This window comes from Watersipora subatra, chromosome 10 (genome assembly GCF_963576615.1).
Source record: "Watersipora subatra chromosome 10, tzWatSuba1.1, whole genome shotgun sequence".
Classification (NCBI taxonomy): domain Eukaryota; kingdom Metazoa; phylum Bryozoa; class Gymnolaemata; order Cheilostomatida; family Watersiporidae; genus Watersipora; species Watersipora subatra.
The window spans coordinates 12,525,533-12,540,306 of NC_088717.1; the positions used below are offsets into that span (position 1 = coordinate 12,525,533).

The window sequence follows — 14,774 nt, forward strand, 5'->3', positions numbered from 1 at the left end:
TAAAAAGATAAATATTGTCTTTAATTCTCTTGGTAAATCAATAAATCAATCTAGGCAAAAAAAACATTAAAATCACTTTTTAGTGTTTTCTCAGAATACATAATTATCATAAGATGTGATCTAGACATTACTCCAGGTCAACAGAGCTATCAAGTAACAATGACCTACTGCCAGTATTGTTTGTGAAAATATAATGTGGAAGGACAATAATAGACATGTTCTCATTCCCCTTTGATTAAATAGTTTAATGAATGATTTATAAAGTTCTCAGGCAGGATAAACTGCTTGTCGGCTGATGACAAACAACAAACAGGCGTCTGTCAGATATATTGTTAGTGAGAATGTTTGGGAACAAAAGAAAAGCGGGCAGTATCCAAGCAACAGTTTCACTAAACCTTCAACCCTGTTATTATAGATTAATATCTCCTGATGCAATGCAGGCAGAGCCTATCTTCATATTAATCATGGCACGCGCCCAAAGAAAGTTGGCTGTAAACTTTGTTTCTGTTTAGAATAAATTGATAAATTCTTGCAGCTAAAACAATGCTGAAATATCTGCGCGATAAAAACCACTATGTTGCGGTACAGTATTAGGAACTCACGCAAACTTTATGTTAGACAGTTTTTGAAAACTCAAGTTTACTACGAAAACAGTTGCTAATTTTATATGGCCTGTTTGGAAATGAGCCAGATTAGAACCAGCCCCGAAACTGACACAACGTTTTTTAAAGGAGACGTAGTCAAAACAGACTACCTGGCGCATTTTAGAGAGCCACTTCATGTGCAAAAGAACTAGTATGCTTTGCTGATCTTTAAAATAAAAGGCAAGTTTGTCAACCGCATACAAATCTTTCTTAATACAATCGAAAGGTCAAAGTTTTTGGGCCTCCAAAAAAGCAGGAAAGACAACTACACGGAGTAATTGCAACAAAAACAAAGCTGTACCAGCCTGCTGTTTATAGTCTGTATAATAAAATATCTTCATCTTTTTCTCGGAATACATTTAAAATTTAGTGGTGGCTTTCAACATATAAACTAATATGCTGGTGAGTATTTGCTAATTTGCATGTTCCTAAGTGGTCTTTGTGATACAACTATGTGAAGGTCTTGAAGGGTGATACCTACCAGTAGCCTAACTGTGTAAGATTTAAATGAATTGATTATTGATTATTTATCAATACTTAATTATTTCTCACTGCATGACAATATTTTAGCATGTCAGCAATATTTATATCTAAAAAAACCTTTATAAGTCATTGTTTATGTTAAGCTATGCATGAGTCACACACCAGGAGAAGTTTGTATAAATAAGCAGCGAATGCGAAGTGTTAATACCATGATGCCTATTTTAATAATGTTTGACAGAACTCATCATTTTTGAAAAATGCAAAATTTTTTTGTGGTAAATGTTAGAGGAAAAAGCAGTGTATGGCGTCAACTAAGTTATAACAACGCTTTTACTAGTCTAAACGTAGCTCAGAACTTTAATCCTTCTTTACGCGAGAGTTTCCTGGCAAATTGCCGAGGCCCTACTGCGTAATCACACAGAACATGTATCATAATTTCTATTATATTAAGAATATGGCCCTTTTAACTTTGGCACCGACAAAAACAACTTATTATAACTTCTAATGGATGAGCTGTTAATTTTCCTTGACTATTCTATTTATTCTCTCTACTTTGCATGCAATGTTTCAAGTAATGAGGTAATATTGTTTGATAGATATTTTAATGTTTTAGTATGCAGGTGTAGTTAGTTGTTGGCACAAACACAAAGGTTGGGCTAGCACAAGATAGAAGGACACCGTAGCCACATTTCTTCTTTCTATCCATCCAGTAAATACGCACTCCTGTAGGTCTTTATCGAGTTCAAGACATGATGGTCTCACATAATCCTACCACCTAGCAACTCATTGGGTACCATTACTGCTAGCAAAATTTTAATACAAATACCGATTCAAGTTCCTAACCTCTAAGTAGCTGCCAATAGAAATAGCAAGATAATCAGGGCGTCTCTTGTCAGCCTACCTGAGTTGGTGGTTCGCTCACAGTTGCCGGTGGTATGGAATGTGGTGTCATGTTTGGTGTGCTGTTGGCCGTCGTACATAACGTCTCCGTTCCTGAGTCATCGCTGTCGATTCCACTCTCTTTGTCAGTCGCATCTGAAAAAACGAGAAAACATAAAATTCACTGAAAGACATTTTCATGGTTAGAAATGGTAGATAGGTTAAAAAACTACTGTAAATAGCTCACAATTTAAATTATTTTTTGTGAATATTTTATTGATATTTTAATTTGATAATTCAAAAAATAAACTTGCTTGCTGACTCAGTTTTCTCGAGATATTTTTTTTTCAGGTTTGAATCAACAAAATTCAGCTAAAAATGTCATTTTAGTGCAGATTTTGTTTTGTTGAACAGGAACTGTTTTAAAACTGAATTGTAGTCTAGTTCTAATGAATTTCCAATCAAACTTTTTGGAAAGTTTTCAGTTTTTTATGCAGCCCTAGCAACAGACGTGTCAAATGCTCAGCAACAAAATATTAAAAACACGGCGGTTACTAAATATAAATAACCGAACTATTCTCTTTGTATCAGGGGAAAAGATTTTCACACCTTTTTGTTCAAATATTACTCATCGCATATAAAAAGTTTATCGTTTCATCTCCACATTTAAATTCGATAATTCTTTCTTTATAAATAGGAATCATGACTTAAAAATTTAACAATGCTAATGAATCAATATTTTGTAGATTTTTGGCCAGCCAGTTCAAACAATGGTCTTTTATGGCAGGTTTGGTGATATCACGAATCATACACTGTTGATAGAAACTTTCCCAAGTGTTGCTGCAGAGATCAAGTTTGTATGTTACACTGCATGGCTTCTCACAAAATGAGTCAGAATTGGTAGCCTCAAAATTTTCCAACTGTTATAAAAATTAGCAATGCAAATTCTGAGCGCTGGATGTCTCACTGCACTGTCAACACATCTTGGATGTAGCCTACATGTATTTCATACACATGTAAATGTTGACATTTTTGATGTTGTTTAGTTAGTCATACTTTGCAAAATGATACATTGACTCAAATCATAATGGTATGTGTAACAACAAAAAACAGTGAAGTGTATCGTGTATAAACTCCTTAGTTAAATCGCCATACTGTTGGCCAGTTGAGTATTCTCTATGCTAAGCGTGATAGTAGTCTTATCACCATCACAGTTCCTTATGTAAAGTAAACAAACCACATCCTACAGCTGACACATTTGGGTGTTTTTTTCCAGCGTGAAGCAGTGCTTTCCAGAGGTTATCCTATTTGAAACCACAATTTCTATTTTTTCTGAATGCTGATGAAATATAGAGCGATATGTAGCCAGAGTGGTGCCAAAGATTGAGTGAATAACCACCAGAGACAGATGTTGCTCATGATTTGACTGGGATCACTGGTTATAAAAAATATGCAATGCACTGCATTAGTCAAGTTAAAAACTAGTTAACACTTGTGATTTGCTAAAAGACTCTAGCTGACTTTGAACTAATTCCACACCAAGAACTCACTCTATGAGGGGAGACAACCTTATTATGAGCTTTAGACAGATTTTCTTGTTGCGTATTAATATGGATACAATGAACAGCAAACTGCTGCTGATATTACTAATGGTGATGTCAGAAGACCAACCTTCCTGCATGAAAGACCTTTTAGCCAAAAGAGATTCAACATTCTTAAAGGTAACATTTGTAGTTTTTAAATCAACAAGAATACCATTTTTAAAATAAACTTTACCTGGTTTATTGAGTTCATTGTTATTTGGCAGCAACAGCTGCTCGGTATGCTCATCCACTTCTGTAGAGTTGTCTGTAAATAGAGCGGGTGGAGGAGGAATTGCTGCCGGTGGACTGATCTGTGAGTTTATCTCATCAGGCGGTGGTGGTAAAACAGAAAGCTCTACAAAAAGTTAATGCGGTGCAGCTGCTAGGTTTTTGACCATTTGCTAAAGAAAAAGGTTTCTCAACGGAAAAAATTAACAATAGTAATGAAAAAATAATAGGGGTGCAAGTAGAACAGAGTCTGTTATGGTGGAATGAGAACAAGACACCAATATTTCACCCATCTGTTAATATATTGTGAGATATTTTGAAATTGAAATGTGAGGATAGAAAGCAGAATCAACACACCTAAAGGTGATGCCTGAGGGTTTAAATATACACCTTTATCTTTAAATAGCCCAGGATCCAAAAGTACGCCATCTTGATCAAGTTTGCTGAATTCAGTGAGGCATTCGTCTGTCAGCCCAGCTACTGTGCTCTTCAATATTGTCCCTAAAGTCAGAGATGTCGGTAGCAGAGTGTGATGTATAAAAAGAAAATTTAATTAGCACAAAACTATGGTCTTGAAATATTTAAAACTTAACTATGTTGTACTTGATCTGTTGCACTTGAACTCCTGAACTGCTTGAAAAAAACCGAACAATAAGAGTAAATCGTCAAATGTATCTGTTGGACAGTGCCGTGAAGTATATCTATTACAGTGTGTCGGTAAATACATTTACTAGAGTGGCAAATATGCTTATTAGACAATGTCAATATATATGTCTATTAGCAGATATCAAGAAACATGTCTATTAGAGAATGCCATTAAACATGTGTGTTGAAGAGTGTCATGAATATTAAAGGAAATCAGCTAGATAATACAACATTGTAAATACTCGTGTAAATGATAAATATATCTCTGAATTATAACCTGAGAGCTTGCTTGACAATTTAAATAACTTAGACTTTAGAAGTTACGAGTGCTGACACAAATCAAGTACTGGTTGGTTAAACAGACAATTAGCTTTCAATGAAGAGAAGTAGAAATCATCACAACCTAGTTTAGTAAAAGTATCATTTTTTTTAAAAGATATTTTAGGTTTACAACAAAAATGTATTTTGCTTAGCGGTACCTTTTGCAAATGGGATGACAACTGATACTCTATATTTGATATATTTAGAGTATATGTTGTATATTTCTTTCAAAATTTTCATGCTGACAGTTTTAGTAGGTAAAAGATATAATAAAATATTTATTTAAAATGCCTTTTTAAAAAGAAACTATCTTTGCACTGTCTCCGAGCAAGAATCTATAAGAAAGTTGCTGACTAAAAACTTGTTAATGCAACTTTTTGAAATGTACAGGAAGTGATACAGTCTCAAAAGGCAGATATCAATTCGAGCTCTCAGAGAAAAAGCAGAATCATGACAAGTCTGCATTTTAATGAGTGAATAAGACTGCTGGCTGAAGATCCTGTCTGGAAAGCATAAAGGCAGGTGTGCCTTGACACTGGATGATATAATTTGCGACATTAGGCGGAAACTGAAAGCATCCCACACATTGGCAGAGATTTTGGTGATATATCACTTTTGATCAGTATTGACAACTAAATAATATATTACCTGCCAGTAATCAGCTGAGCTAAAGAGTGAACACGCGCTGTTTCCACGAGGTACCCGTTACCACGGTAATTGTGTACAAGATCATTCATTCAACTTTTCTTATGAATGAAAACCTCTGGCTTCCGAGTAGTAAAACGTTTCCATGGGAAACCAGAGTTATTATAATTCTCATTAGAGTGACAAGTTGATGAGAAACTTTATCAATTGTTATATTGTTTGTAACAACACGTTAGTTTTCTTGACATCTCCATTTGGTACTCAATTAATTAAAGAACAGGAAGGGCAATAGTGTTAAACTTTACCAATTCCAACCAAAGGTATACATTTGATTACACGCTAATTTACAGCATAGTATTTGGGATTAAAGAATTAAACAACCATCAATCTGTTAATTTCTTTTGTTATGTAATATTTTGTAGATAGTAGGAAAGAATAAACTCTTTGATAAAAAAGACCTACAAAGTGTCGTATGGATTAACCATTTATCAGCACACCAAACCAGTCCTAGTAGTCATCTGTATCTTAGAAGATAGAACTTTTGGCCTATAATAATTATACTCATTGTTCTGTTTGTTTTTGATAGAGAACTGTCTGGTGCTACCAGAAAATGCTCCAATTTTGTTTTAATCACAGTAGTGAAAATAAAACTGTTTAGTGACTTATCTGATGCCTTCATTCTAGTGAACACTTTTACCTAAAGGAAGTTAGCCCTTGTGACTATGTACTATGTACTAATAATGAAGATACATAGTGCGGCTAGTTACAGAAAAGCTCAATGTCATTTTAATTGGCTCGGGCATTGAGCAACTGACCTCTAAGGCTAGATGGTGAGTTTTCTGGGCTAGAATCACTTATGAGGTCATCTATGGAACTTGTTGGTGGAGGTTCATCAATATCAACAGATGGTGTGTCATAGCAGTGTTCAGACAGACTGGTGGCTGGACTGTAATTTACTGCATTCTGGTTTGTTACTGAGCTAGAATCATTGATATCATTGGACGATGGAGCTGAATCCATTTCATCATTGGACGACAAAACGCTAAAATATGCAATAAAATCTATGGTAAAAATAACTCTACTGGTATCATTCATCTTTAATTCATCAAATTATTACATCAATTTTAAGTTTTGTATGCTGCAGACTTTCTGTTTTGTTTTCTCTTTAGATAATATAGACTGTGAGATAAAAAACTTTACATAGATTTACTCTAGCAAAATTTGACCAAAAAACAAATTTTGTAACTTGCCAAGTTTTTCAAGTTCTAGTAGATTCAAAGTATAAATGTATATGTCAACCCGACATCCTTGTTTTCAAACTATTAATTTTCATTATCATTCAAGCATACATAATTATTCATACTTTGCTATGAAGACATTTCCTTTTGCGCTCTTCGACCTTGACCTGTTTGCAAGGTTAACACTAGCTTCTTTGATATGATTTGTTTCTGGATTAACATGGTTTGTAAAGGACCCACTGTCGTTAGCAGAAGCAATCTCTTCAATGGTGGCATAATCAGGTTCTATTGCTCCATTCTACAATAACATAATTTGATAAAATATTCTCTCGTGAATGAAACAGATTCAATCAAACTTTCCTCAACCATCGCTTTGCAGATTACCTGAACACTGAAAGCCCTTCTTAATTCTCATTATAGCTAATGTACTTAGAAATAATCAGAAATGTGTAAAAAGTAAGTATTGCTCTGGCAACCGTGACCGTGTAAGTCTGAAGTAACAAGATCAGTTCAGTTAGTCATTTCATGCATGCAATCTTGATAGGAGAAAAATGGTGAGAGCTTAGCAGACTGATTCGACCTTGAAACGCTCTGGGATTTTTTGTAGTTTTAAGTATCTGGCTTGATAGGCTAGTTTGAAAACTATAGAAAGGTACCTATATTATTCACAGCTGAAAGTACCCAATAGAAAACTGCATAAAATGAACAGAAATGTGAATACCTATAATTGCACACTTGAACATACAGCCAATCAACTGAAAATACCTGTTAACTACCATCGAACTCTAGCAGACTAGGCTATATGTAAATGGTACTCACTTGTAAACTGGTTCATTAGTTTGCTATTTTATTTCCCAGAACTCTCTGCTACCTATATCTGCTTATAAACATAAGTTTATGCATTTCTTCAGCATAAAATCTATATTTCAGTAAACCAGTATTTTGCTAACATGATTTCACTACAAGCTACAACACACGACCAACTCTTAGTTGTCTTTTGGAACTCGAGTCATATTTGAGCTCACCATGTTACAGTCAGGAAGTAAAGCTGATTCACCGGAAACTTCAAAACTCGATGTCGACTCTCTGTTGTTGCTGTTGTACTTTATAATGTCAGATGAGCCGCAAAACAACTGATGATATCCTTGTACAAAAATTAGGAAATCTTTAGCATCTGAGTTCATCATAGAGAGAGCCAGAGTCTGCGAGATAAAAAAGTAACTTGTAATGAATGAAGAGGAAGAAGATGAAGTTAGAGAGCTTTGAAAAAACTCAGAACAAGTTTTATGTGGCCAGATATGTGCGAGTTGCAAGGCAGTATTAGAAATTTTTAATATTTGTATTTGGTTGCAACCCGCTCCAATCAAATTTCATACAAAATCTTCATGTTTAAAGTTTTCCACAAGCTAATATGGTGGTTTTGTATAGATTTTAGGGGAAGTTCTCTAAAAGAATTGTATTCTTCTTTGAATTCCAGCAACTAGTGATGAGATGCCAACAACAGATCAAATTAATTTGTTTCCATTTTTTGCTAATAGGTTTAAAATGACCAGAGCATGCCCATTCCAATTAGGCAAAACTCAGTTAAGAGGCTAATGAAGTGTTAAATCAATGACTTATTAGCCAGAGGAGAGAGTTTATCTGAGTATTCAAACTAGTATAGTGTCAGTATATTACTGTGACTGTAACTCGTACTCCAATATTATATTAGTGGTCGCAGAAGAATGATTTACTAATATAATAGAATACTTTAGGACTGTGCCTGATTTTTCACATTTGAATGCTCACTGAAAGAAATGAACAGATATAAAAACAGTTGACAACATGTGGTCATCAATGAAGCCAAAGAAGAGACCTTAGACAAATGTAAAAACTTGCCTGTTTTTTGGGAATAGAGTTATTTAGGCTAACTTATCTTTTCCATTACGTAACAATAGAATTTGCCTCTAGCTTCATCTTGCTAGTAGGAAAAAACTTCTACTATTCTATTTTAGTCTCGTTGTCTTAGTGACTCACACGTGCCACTCATGTTGCAATGTGATTCTTTACAGTAAAGTACTTACTGGTAAATTCTTGTCAGTAAGAATTATGTGGATGAGTCGGGTTGCTCCAGATTTTTCTGGTTGCACAGTGATCAGCTGAATGAGGTCAAAGTCAGCAAGCATATGCAGCTGTAAGATATATGTATACCGGTATATATACTGCATTACAGTTCAATGACAAAGTAGCAGCTGGTAGAGTGTGAAGCAGGTGATTTGGAGTTGTTTAACCACCTTCGTAAAACAAAAACATAAATGATGATAAGGCACAGATGCGCTAACGCCTAAATGATTATGGTTAAATTTTATGTCTTGAAAAACTTTGACCTATATTGTGGAGATATCGTGATTAATTTTGGTTTTTTGTGTTCCATTCGGGTCAATGAGGTACAGACTGACTCATGTATGAGCAGAATTTGGTAGAGTAGCATTCAGACAACTTCATCTTTCTACAAAAGACACTAATTCGCCCTATAAAATTATGTTTCACACGTGTGAACAGGAAAAAGCTCAGCATGTCGACTTTGCACCAAAACGCTGGCCAAACATTTGTAGCCACGAATTCAGTAGCTCTTTTATCCTATTTTAGGTTAATGTTTCTGAGAACTCAGCTAGCTCAACAAACCGAAGATAAATATTAAAACAAAAATCTGGCAGAAATGCGAGCAAAACAACTTGACCAAAGCTTTCCTTACCGCATATGACTTGATATCTGTCACCTGGCTAATTCCACATTTTGGGCCAACAATGAGCATGACTTCAACTCGCCGATCCTAAAACAAAATTTTAAACATTCAACCACTTTCCTCTATTGCAAATTTTGTTACACAAAATTATTGATCTATAAACAATAGCAAATAGATGGAGACACATTAATGGTCTAATGAGGCGTATAATCGCTCTATTGCCGCAATGACTAATAAACATGGAGCTCTTATCAGCCTAGCTAGCTTGTGACATTACATAAATAGCATTAACATCAGCTCAGTGTATTCAGCTGGGTTATAGCTAGAGTTTATTGAAGAAGTAGTAAGGCCTGGTTCCCATATGATTGCGAGACCCCAGCGGTAACCTTGCGCAGCAAAACACTTGCGACGATGGGCTCGGCGGCTTCTGTTTACATAAAACCGCTTCGCAAATAATCGCTTAAAAATGTTCGTTCGCCATACCATTTTAGAAATGCTAACCTTCACCTGCACTTCAAGGTTTTGCCTGCGGCTCTTCAAAAAAGTTGAACAGTGCTGAACTCTTGCATTGACCTCCAGCAACTACCAGCAGTACTCGGCGGTACTCGGTGCGTAGGTTCACATTTCACCGCTGATAGCCCGGCGGTGCTGTAGTCAGTGGTTGCGGCATATATGGGAACCAGACTTTATGAAAGACACTGATGAGGGAAAGCAATTCTTGAAATTAAACAACGCGTGTGACAGCAATATATGTTAATACCTGCTAAATCTGCAGTCGACCTTTGTAGCGGCCGATTTGTGGCAGTTTGGGTATTCAACTTTAGATGATGTGGTGCGATTGCGATAAAATGTGAAATACAAACATTTGACAGAAAAATCCAGTTTTCAATTAGTGTAATGTCGTGTAAGAATATTGATATAAAAGGTTTATGATTTGATGATACATATATAATTATGTTATTTGCTTACTATATAGACATTGGTTTAGAGATCATTTAATGAGTTGGTGCAGCATCAAACATGATCTTTGCCCTTTTACAGTTTTTTAAATGTTTCTACTTTTTAACTCCAACACACACTAAAGCACTAACACACTAACATATCAATACTTCAGCATGCTAACACACTAACATAACAATACTTCAGCATGCTAACGCACTAACATATACTTCAGCATGCTAACACACTAACATAACAATACTTCAGCATGCTAACACACTAACATAACAATACTTCAGCATGCTAACACACTAACATAACAATGCTTCAGCATGCTAACACACTAACATAACAATACTTCAGCATGCTAACACACTAACATAACATATACTTCAGCATGCTAACACACTAACATATCAATACTTCAGCATGCTAACGCACTAAGGGTTTGGCCAATAAATGTTTTAATTAGCTAAAGCATTATCTGACCAACATACTAGAACATTATCTTACCAGTATGCCTTTATAACAATGTACTAACCGTTCTTCCCTGGTATAAATTAATTATGCTGATTTTTTTGGCTATTAAATATTTTATCGTTTGTACTAGTTTTTTGCAGGAATCACAGTTACAGACGATCCTTTTAAATGAATTTATGCTTGTGCGTTCTCAGACTCTGCCAGCGTGTCGCCTACTCTAAAAACTGTAGGTGGAAAACTTGAGATATTTTTGCTACCACTGAGAATTGAGTTGCAGGATCCTGAAGTTAAAAAATAATGCGCCTGGAGTATGTTGCAAACTAGAAGATTACATAGAAATTGCTTGAACTTTATTTTTGCGCATCTCCGAGTTTACAAAACTTGGTAAGTGAATGCCAAATTTTAACATCAGATTGAAGCTCGCCAAATGATTTTTGGAAACCAAAAAATCTAATTCCTGGTTAGGCAATAGAACGTAGAGTTGTTTATTTGAGAGAACTAGATACGAGTTTACACAACTTACATGATCATAGAACTGTGTACTGATGAGTAACAGATATCATTGCAGACAACTTAACGAGAAAAGGTTTTGTTTACAGCTAACAATTTTTGTTTTATTAATAGATGTTCAGTCTTCAAAACCGCAATGTGGAGCACCAACTCAGTTCAAGCATTTCTAAATTGAACAATCTCAGACATAGCAATGCGGCATGACAGTTCATACACATGTGTAATAAGCCTTGATGCAACAACTATCAAAAATTGAGCCAGTGCTCACTGTTTACGCCGTTTTAGAATCTTCCATATTCTAGCAGGTTTGAGAATGTCCAGAAAGTTGGGAGTATTTTATTGATCGACTCAATTTAGAACTAACTTGACAACCTTCAAAGTACCATTTTGGAGGTTCTCATTGTTATCTTTGGAATAGATCGCTATCAGCCGGCGATGACTAGCTTTGTTATCATTCAAGTCACAAAGATTAGTAGATGAAGAAATGCAACTACTTATATCCTTAATCGTTGTTGTTAAACTTTATTTTTTAATAGATTTGATTCAGGAAACTTTCAAATTAGCTTTTCAATTTCAATCAACAATTTAATCAACAATATGTACATTTCTCAAAGTTTGTGTGCCTGTGTTCCAGAGCTTTCACTTTCTTCTATTCATCCCCAAGAGCTAGTCTGATATGTTATAAAATTCACCCTTTCCACTGACTTACACATTAATAAAAACAATACCCCTTAGCACTTCATCCCTACTGACTAATTGCCTCCATTATTAGCTCATGAATACCCCTATCTACTGTGTGGAACTCAATGAGAGTTTTTATTTCTAACCCTTGCACAAAGCTAAAAAACCATACCCTTTTTATGAAAACACTCTCGAGTGTCTGGTCACCAAAAAACACCCCTAAAACGTGCTTTTTTTGGCGAGCCCTTGGAGATGAAAGTGGAGAGTGAAACCCCTAGGGTCTGTGTGTCGGTGTGTTGGTGTGTCGGTGTGTCGGTGTGTCTGTGTATGTCCAGCTATAGCTATTAAAATCTTGGAATTAAATTTTAGCATTCTGATTAATTTGAACTCACACAGATTGCAATGGCAAGTTTTAATCCACACACTTTTCCACTGAGCTATACATGGCATATTAATCCAAGACATTATCATGTACTGCATAGCATATGCACATGCTGAATGACATATTAATTAAAACTCTATGAAGCACAATGCTTTTTCGTGTTTTCGTGAAGTTTTATCTCTGTTTTTTTGTAAGGTTCAGTTGCTAAATCGGAGTCGAGGCTTTTTACACGAACAATCGTATTATCTGGGGTAAAAGTAGCCTCTGCATTCTCAGCTCGTGCAGTCAGACAAAGACAGCACGGTATCTCATTTTTAAATTTGTACCAGTATCGAGAGGTACCAGTATCGTCGTATTCAAAATTTTGACGGATAGCTTCTGGTGAAACAGTAACTTTTTTTATACACAAACACTTCTATGCAAGAATAGTTATTATTAAGTCTACATATTCAGCATTTTTATGTTGTTTTCTCAGTTTGTATCAATTGTATGATTACCAAATCATCTTTTATTGTAATCGTAGCAAAACAGACCTAATTTAGCTATTACTTGCTAATTGTTTCACATTTACATTTAAACCCTTTCATAGTTGTTTTTATTTTTTTTTAAATTTTCTTGACCCGTTCAAACATTTTTTTTATGATATGAAGTTTGAAAGTTACAGTTTTTTAATAAAGTTTAAAAACCTTTACAGTTGTTTTTATTTTCTCTCTTAATTTATTTCAACTACACAAAACACTTCTCTTATGATATGAAGTTTAAAAGTAGAAATGACAAATGTTGTTATATATTAGATACAAACAAATTTTCTGTCCAAAGACGTTTTATTACCTGGGCAAAGTTGGAAATTCATCTAGTATATATTTATATCCATATGCTTAAAAGCGTGTCATTACTTGCATTGATAAGGAAAATATAGCCATCCAAGATCATTGATGCTGTTAGCTAGAATTAAAAAGTTATGATAGGAATGTTCCGTGCTAATGAATGCCCTATTTTATCTTTGCTTTAGTGAAGCAAACATAAAAACTAGGACGATATCAGTTTTAAAATAACATTGGAATGCTAAATACTTTTGAAGAAACTCTGAGAACAATAGTGAAAGTCATATTTGACAAGCGCAAGAGGCAAAGAAGCAATGAGAAGGTCAGGGTCATATTAGGATAGGCGGCAGCGCACAACGATATTATCAAGCACCAGTGTTTGGTCAAAAAACCACACATTCTTTTCAATGTGTTTTATAGTGATTTATGCAAAATGTTCGTTTTGAAAATGCCAACCTCGGTTTCATTTTGACTAACAAATTTATTTTCAAAAACAATTGTCTCATTACAAAAACTGGAATACGACTTAGCGCAACAATTCTCATAACTTCTAAAAATGTGAAATCTTTTCAGTGCTAGTATATTGCAACAAGACAACTCGGTACATTAATTTTAGTGCAGATCAATTTCCAAGCCTCCATCTGCTCAAATGTTTTTTAGGTAAATCGATAACAGTATCCATATGCGTACCGTTTAGCTATTCCAGAGAGATTCTGTTGCAGCTTGTAAGGAATTAATGAATGCTCGCCTTTTTTATTTTACATTCATTACTCAATGAATAATGTTTCTATACTCAAACCATTGCTGTAGCATCATTGTATTGAACCTGTACACGTAATATAAAGGTGTAAGACAAAGCGGTACAAACAACTATGAGATGTATTACATACCACTAGAGTAGCCAGAAAGCATTTGCCACCAAAAGACCTAAGTTCACTAACAATCTTCATGTAGTGAAGTTTAGCTTGGAGTGGAGTGACTTGGTTTTGTCCCGGAGCGATCAGACCCTGGTTCAACTTCATGAAATGAGCAAGCATCTTACGTAGTTCCTTTGGCTTTACGACTCGTAGAATCGATGGGTTGAGAAATATTGCAAGAGAGAATTCTCTTCTACAATAATTGCAACCAGAGGTTGTTTTTTATGAATTACATAATACAGTTAAGTGATTGTTCATACATGTAAGTGCACCTCTCTGGGTAAACCTTTATGGGTACACCTCTTTGGGTAAACTTTGATGGGTACACCTCTATGGTTCCACCACTTTGGATAAACTTTTATGAGTACACCTATATAGGTAACCTTTTATGAGTACACCTCTATGGGTACATCTCTATGGGTACACCTCTATGAGTAAACTTTCATGAGTACGCCTCTATGTGTACACTTCTATGGGTAAACTTTATGCGTACAGCTCTATGAGGACATCTCTATGAGTACTGATCTATGGTTACACCTCTAAGAGTATACCTCTAGGATTACAGATCTATGAGTACACCTCTATGAGTAATCTTTTATACGCACACTTCTATGAGTACAGTCTATGAGTACATTTCTATGGGTTGACAT

General features: G+C 35.1%; 1 protein-coding gene across 1 annotated transcript in view; it reads right to left on the reverse strand.

The window, feature by feature from the left end:
- Positions 1 to 14,774, reverse strand: part of LOC137406791 (FERM and PDZ domain-containing protein 4-like) — a 60,342-nt gene that overhangs the window by 16,196 nt on the left and 29,372 nt on the right. Inside the window, exons 9-17 of the mRNA XM_068093403.1 lie at positions 14,098 to 14,317; positions 9,401 to 9,478; positions 8,730 to 8,837; positions 7,692 to 7,868; positions 6,792 to 6,964; positions 6,244 to 6,470; positions 4,175 to 4,318; positions 3,783 to 3,944; positions 2,029 to 2,162 (exon numbers count right to left, since the gene is read on the reverse strand). Of these exons, the coding sequence (XP_067949504.1) occupies positions 2,029 to 2,162; positions 3,783 to 3,944; positions 4,175 to 4,318; positions 6,244 to 6,470; positions 6,792 to 6,964; positions 7,692 to 7,868; positions 8,730 to 8,837; positions 9,401 to 9,478; positions 14,098 to 14,317 (1,423 nt within the window). The remainder of the gene's footprint in view (positions 1 to 2,028; positions 2,163 to 3,782; positions 3,945 to 4,174; positions 4,319 to 6,243; positions 6,471 to 6,791; positions 6,965 to 7,691; positions 7,869 to 8,729; positions 8,838 to 9,400; positions 9,479 to 14,097; positions 14,318 to 14,774) is intronic.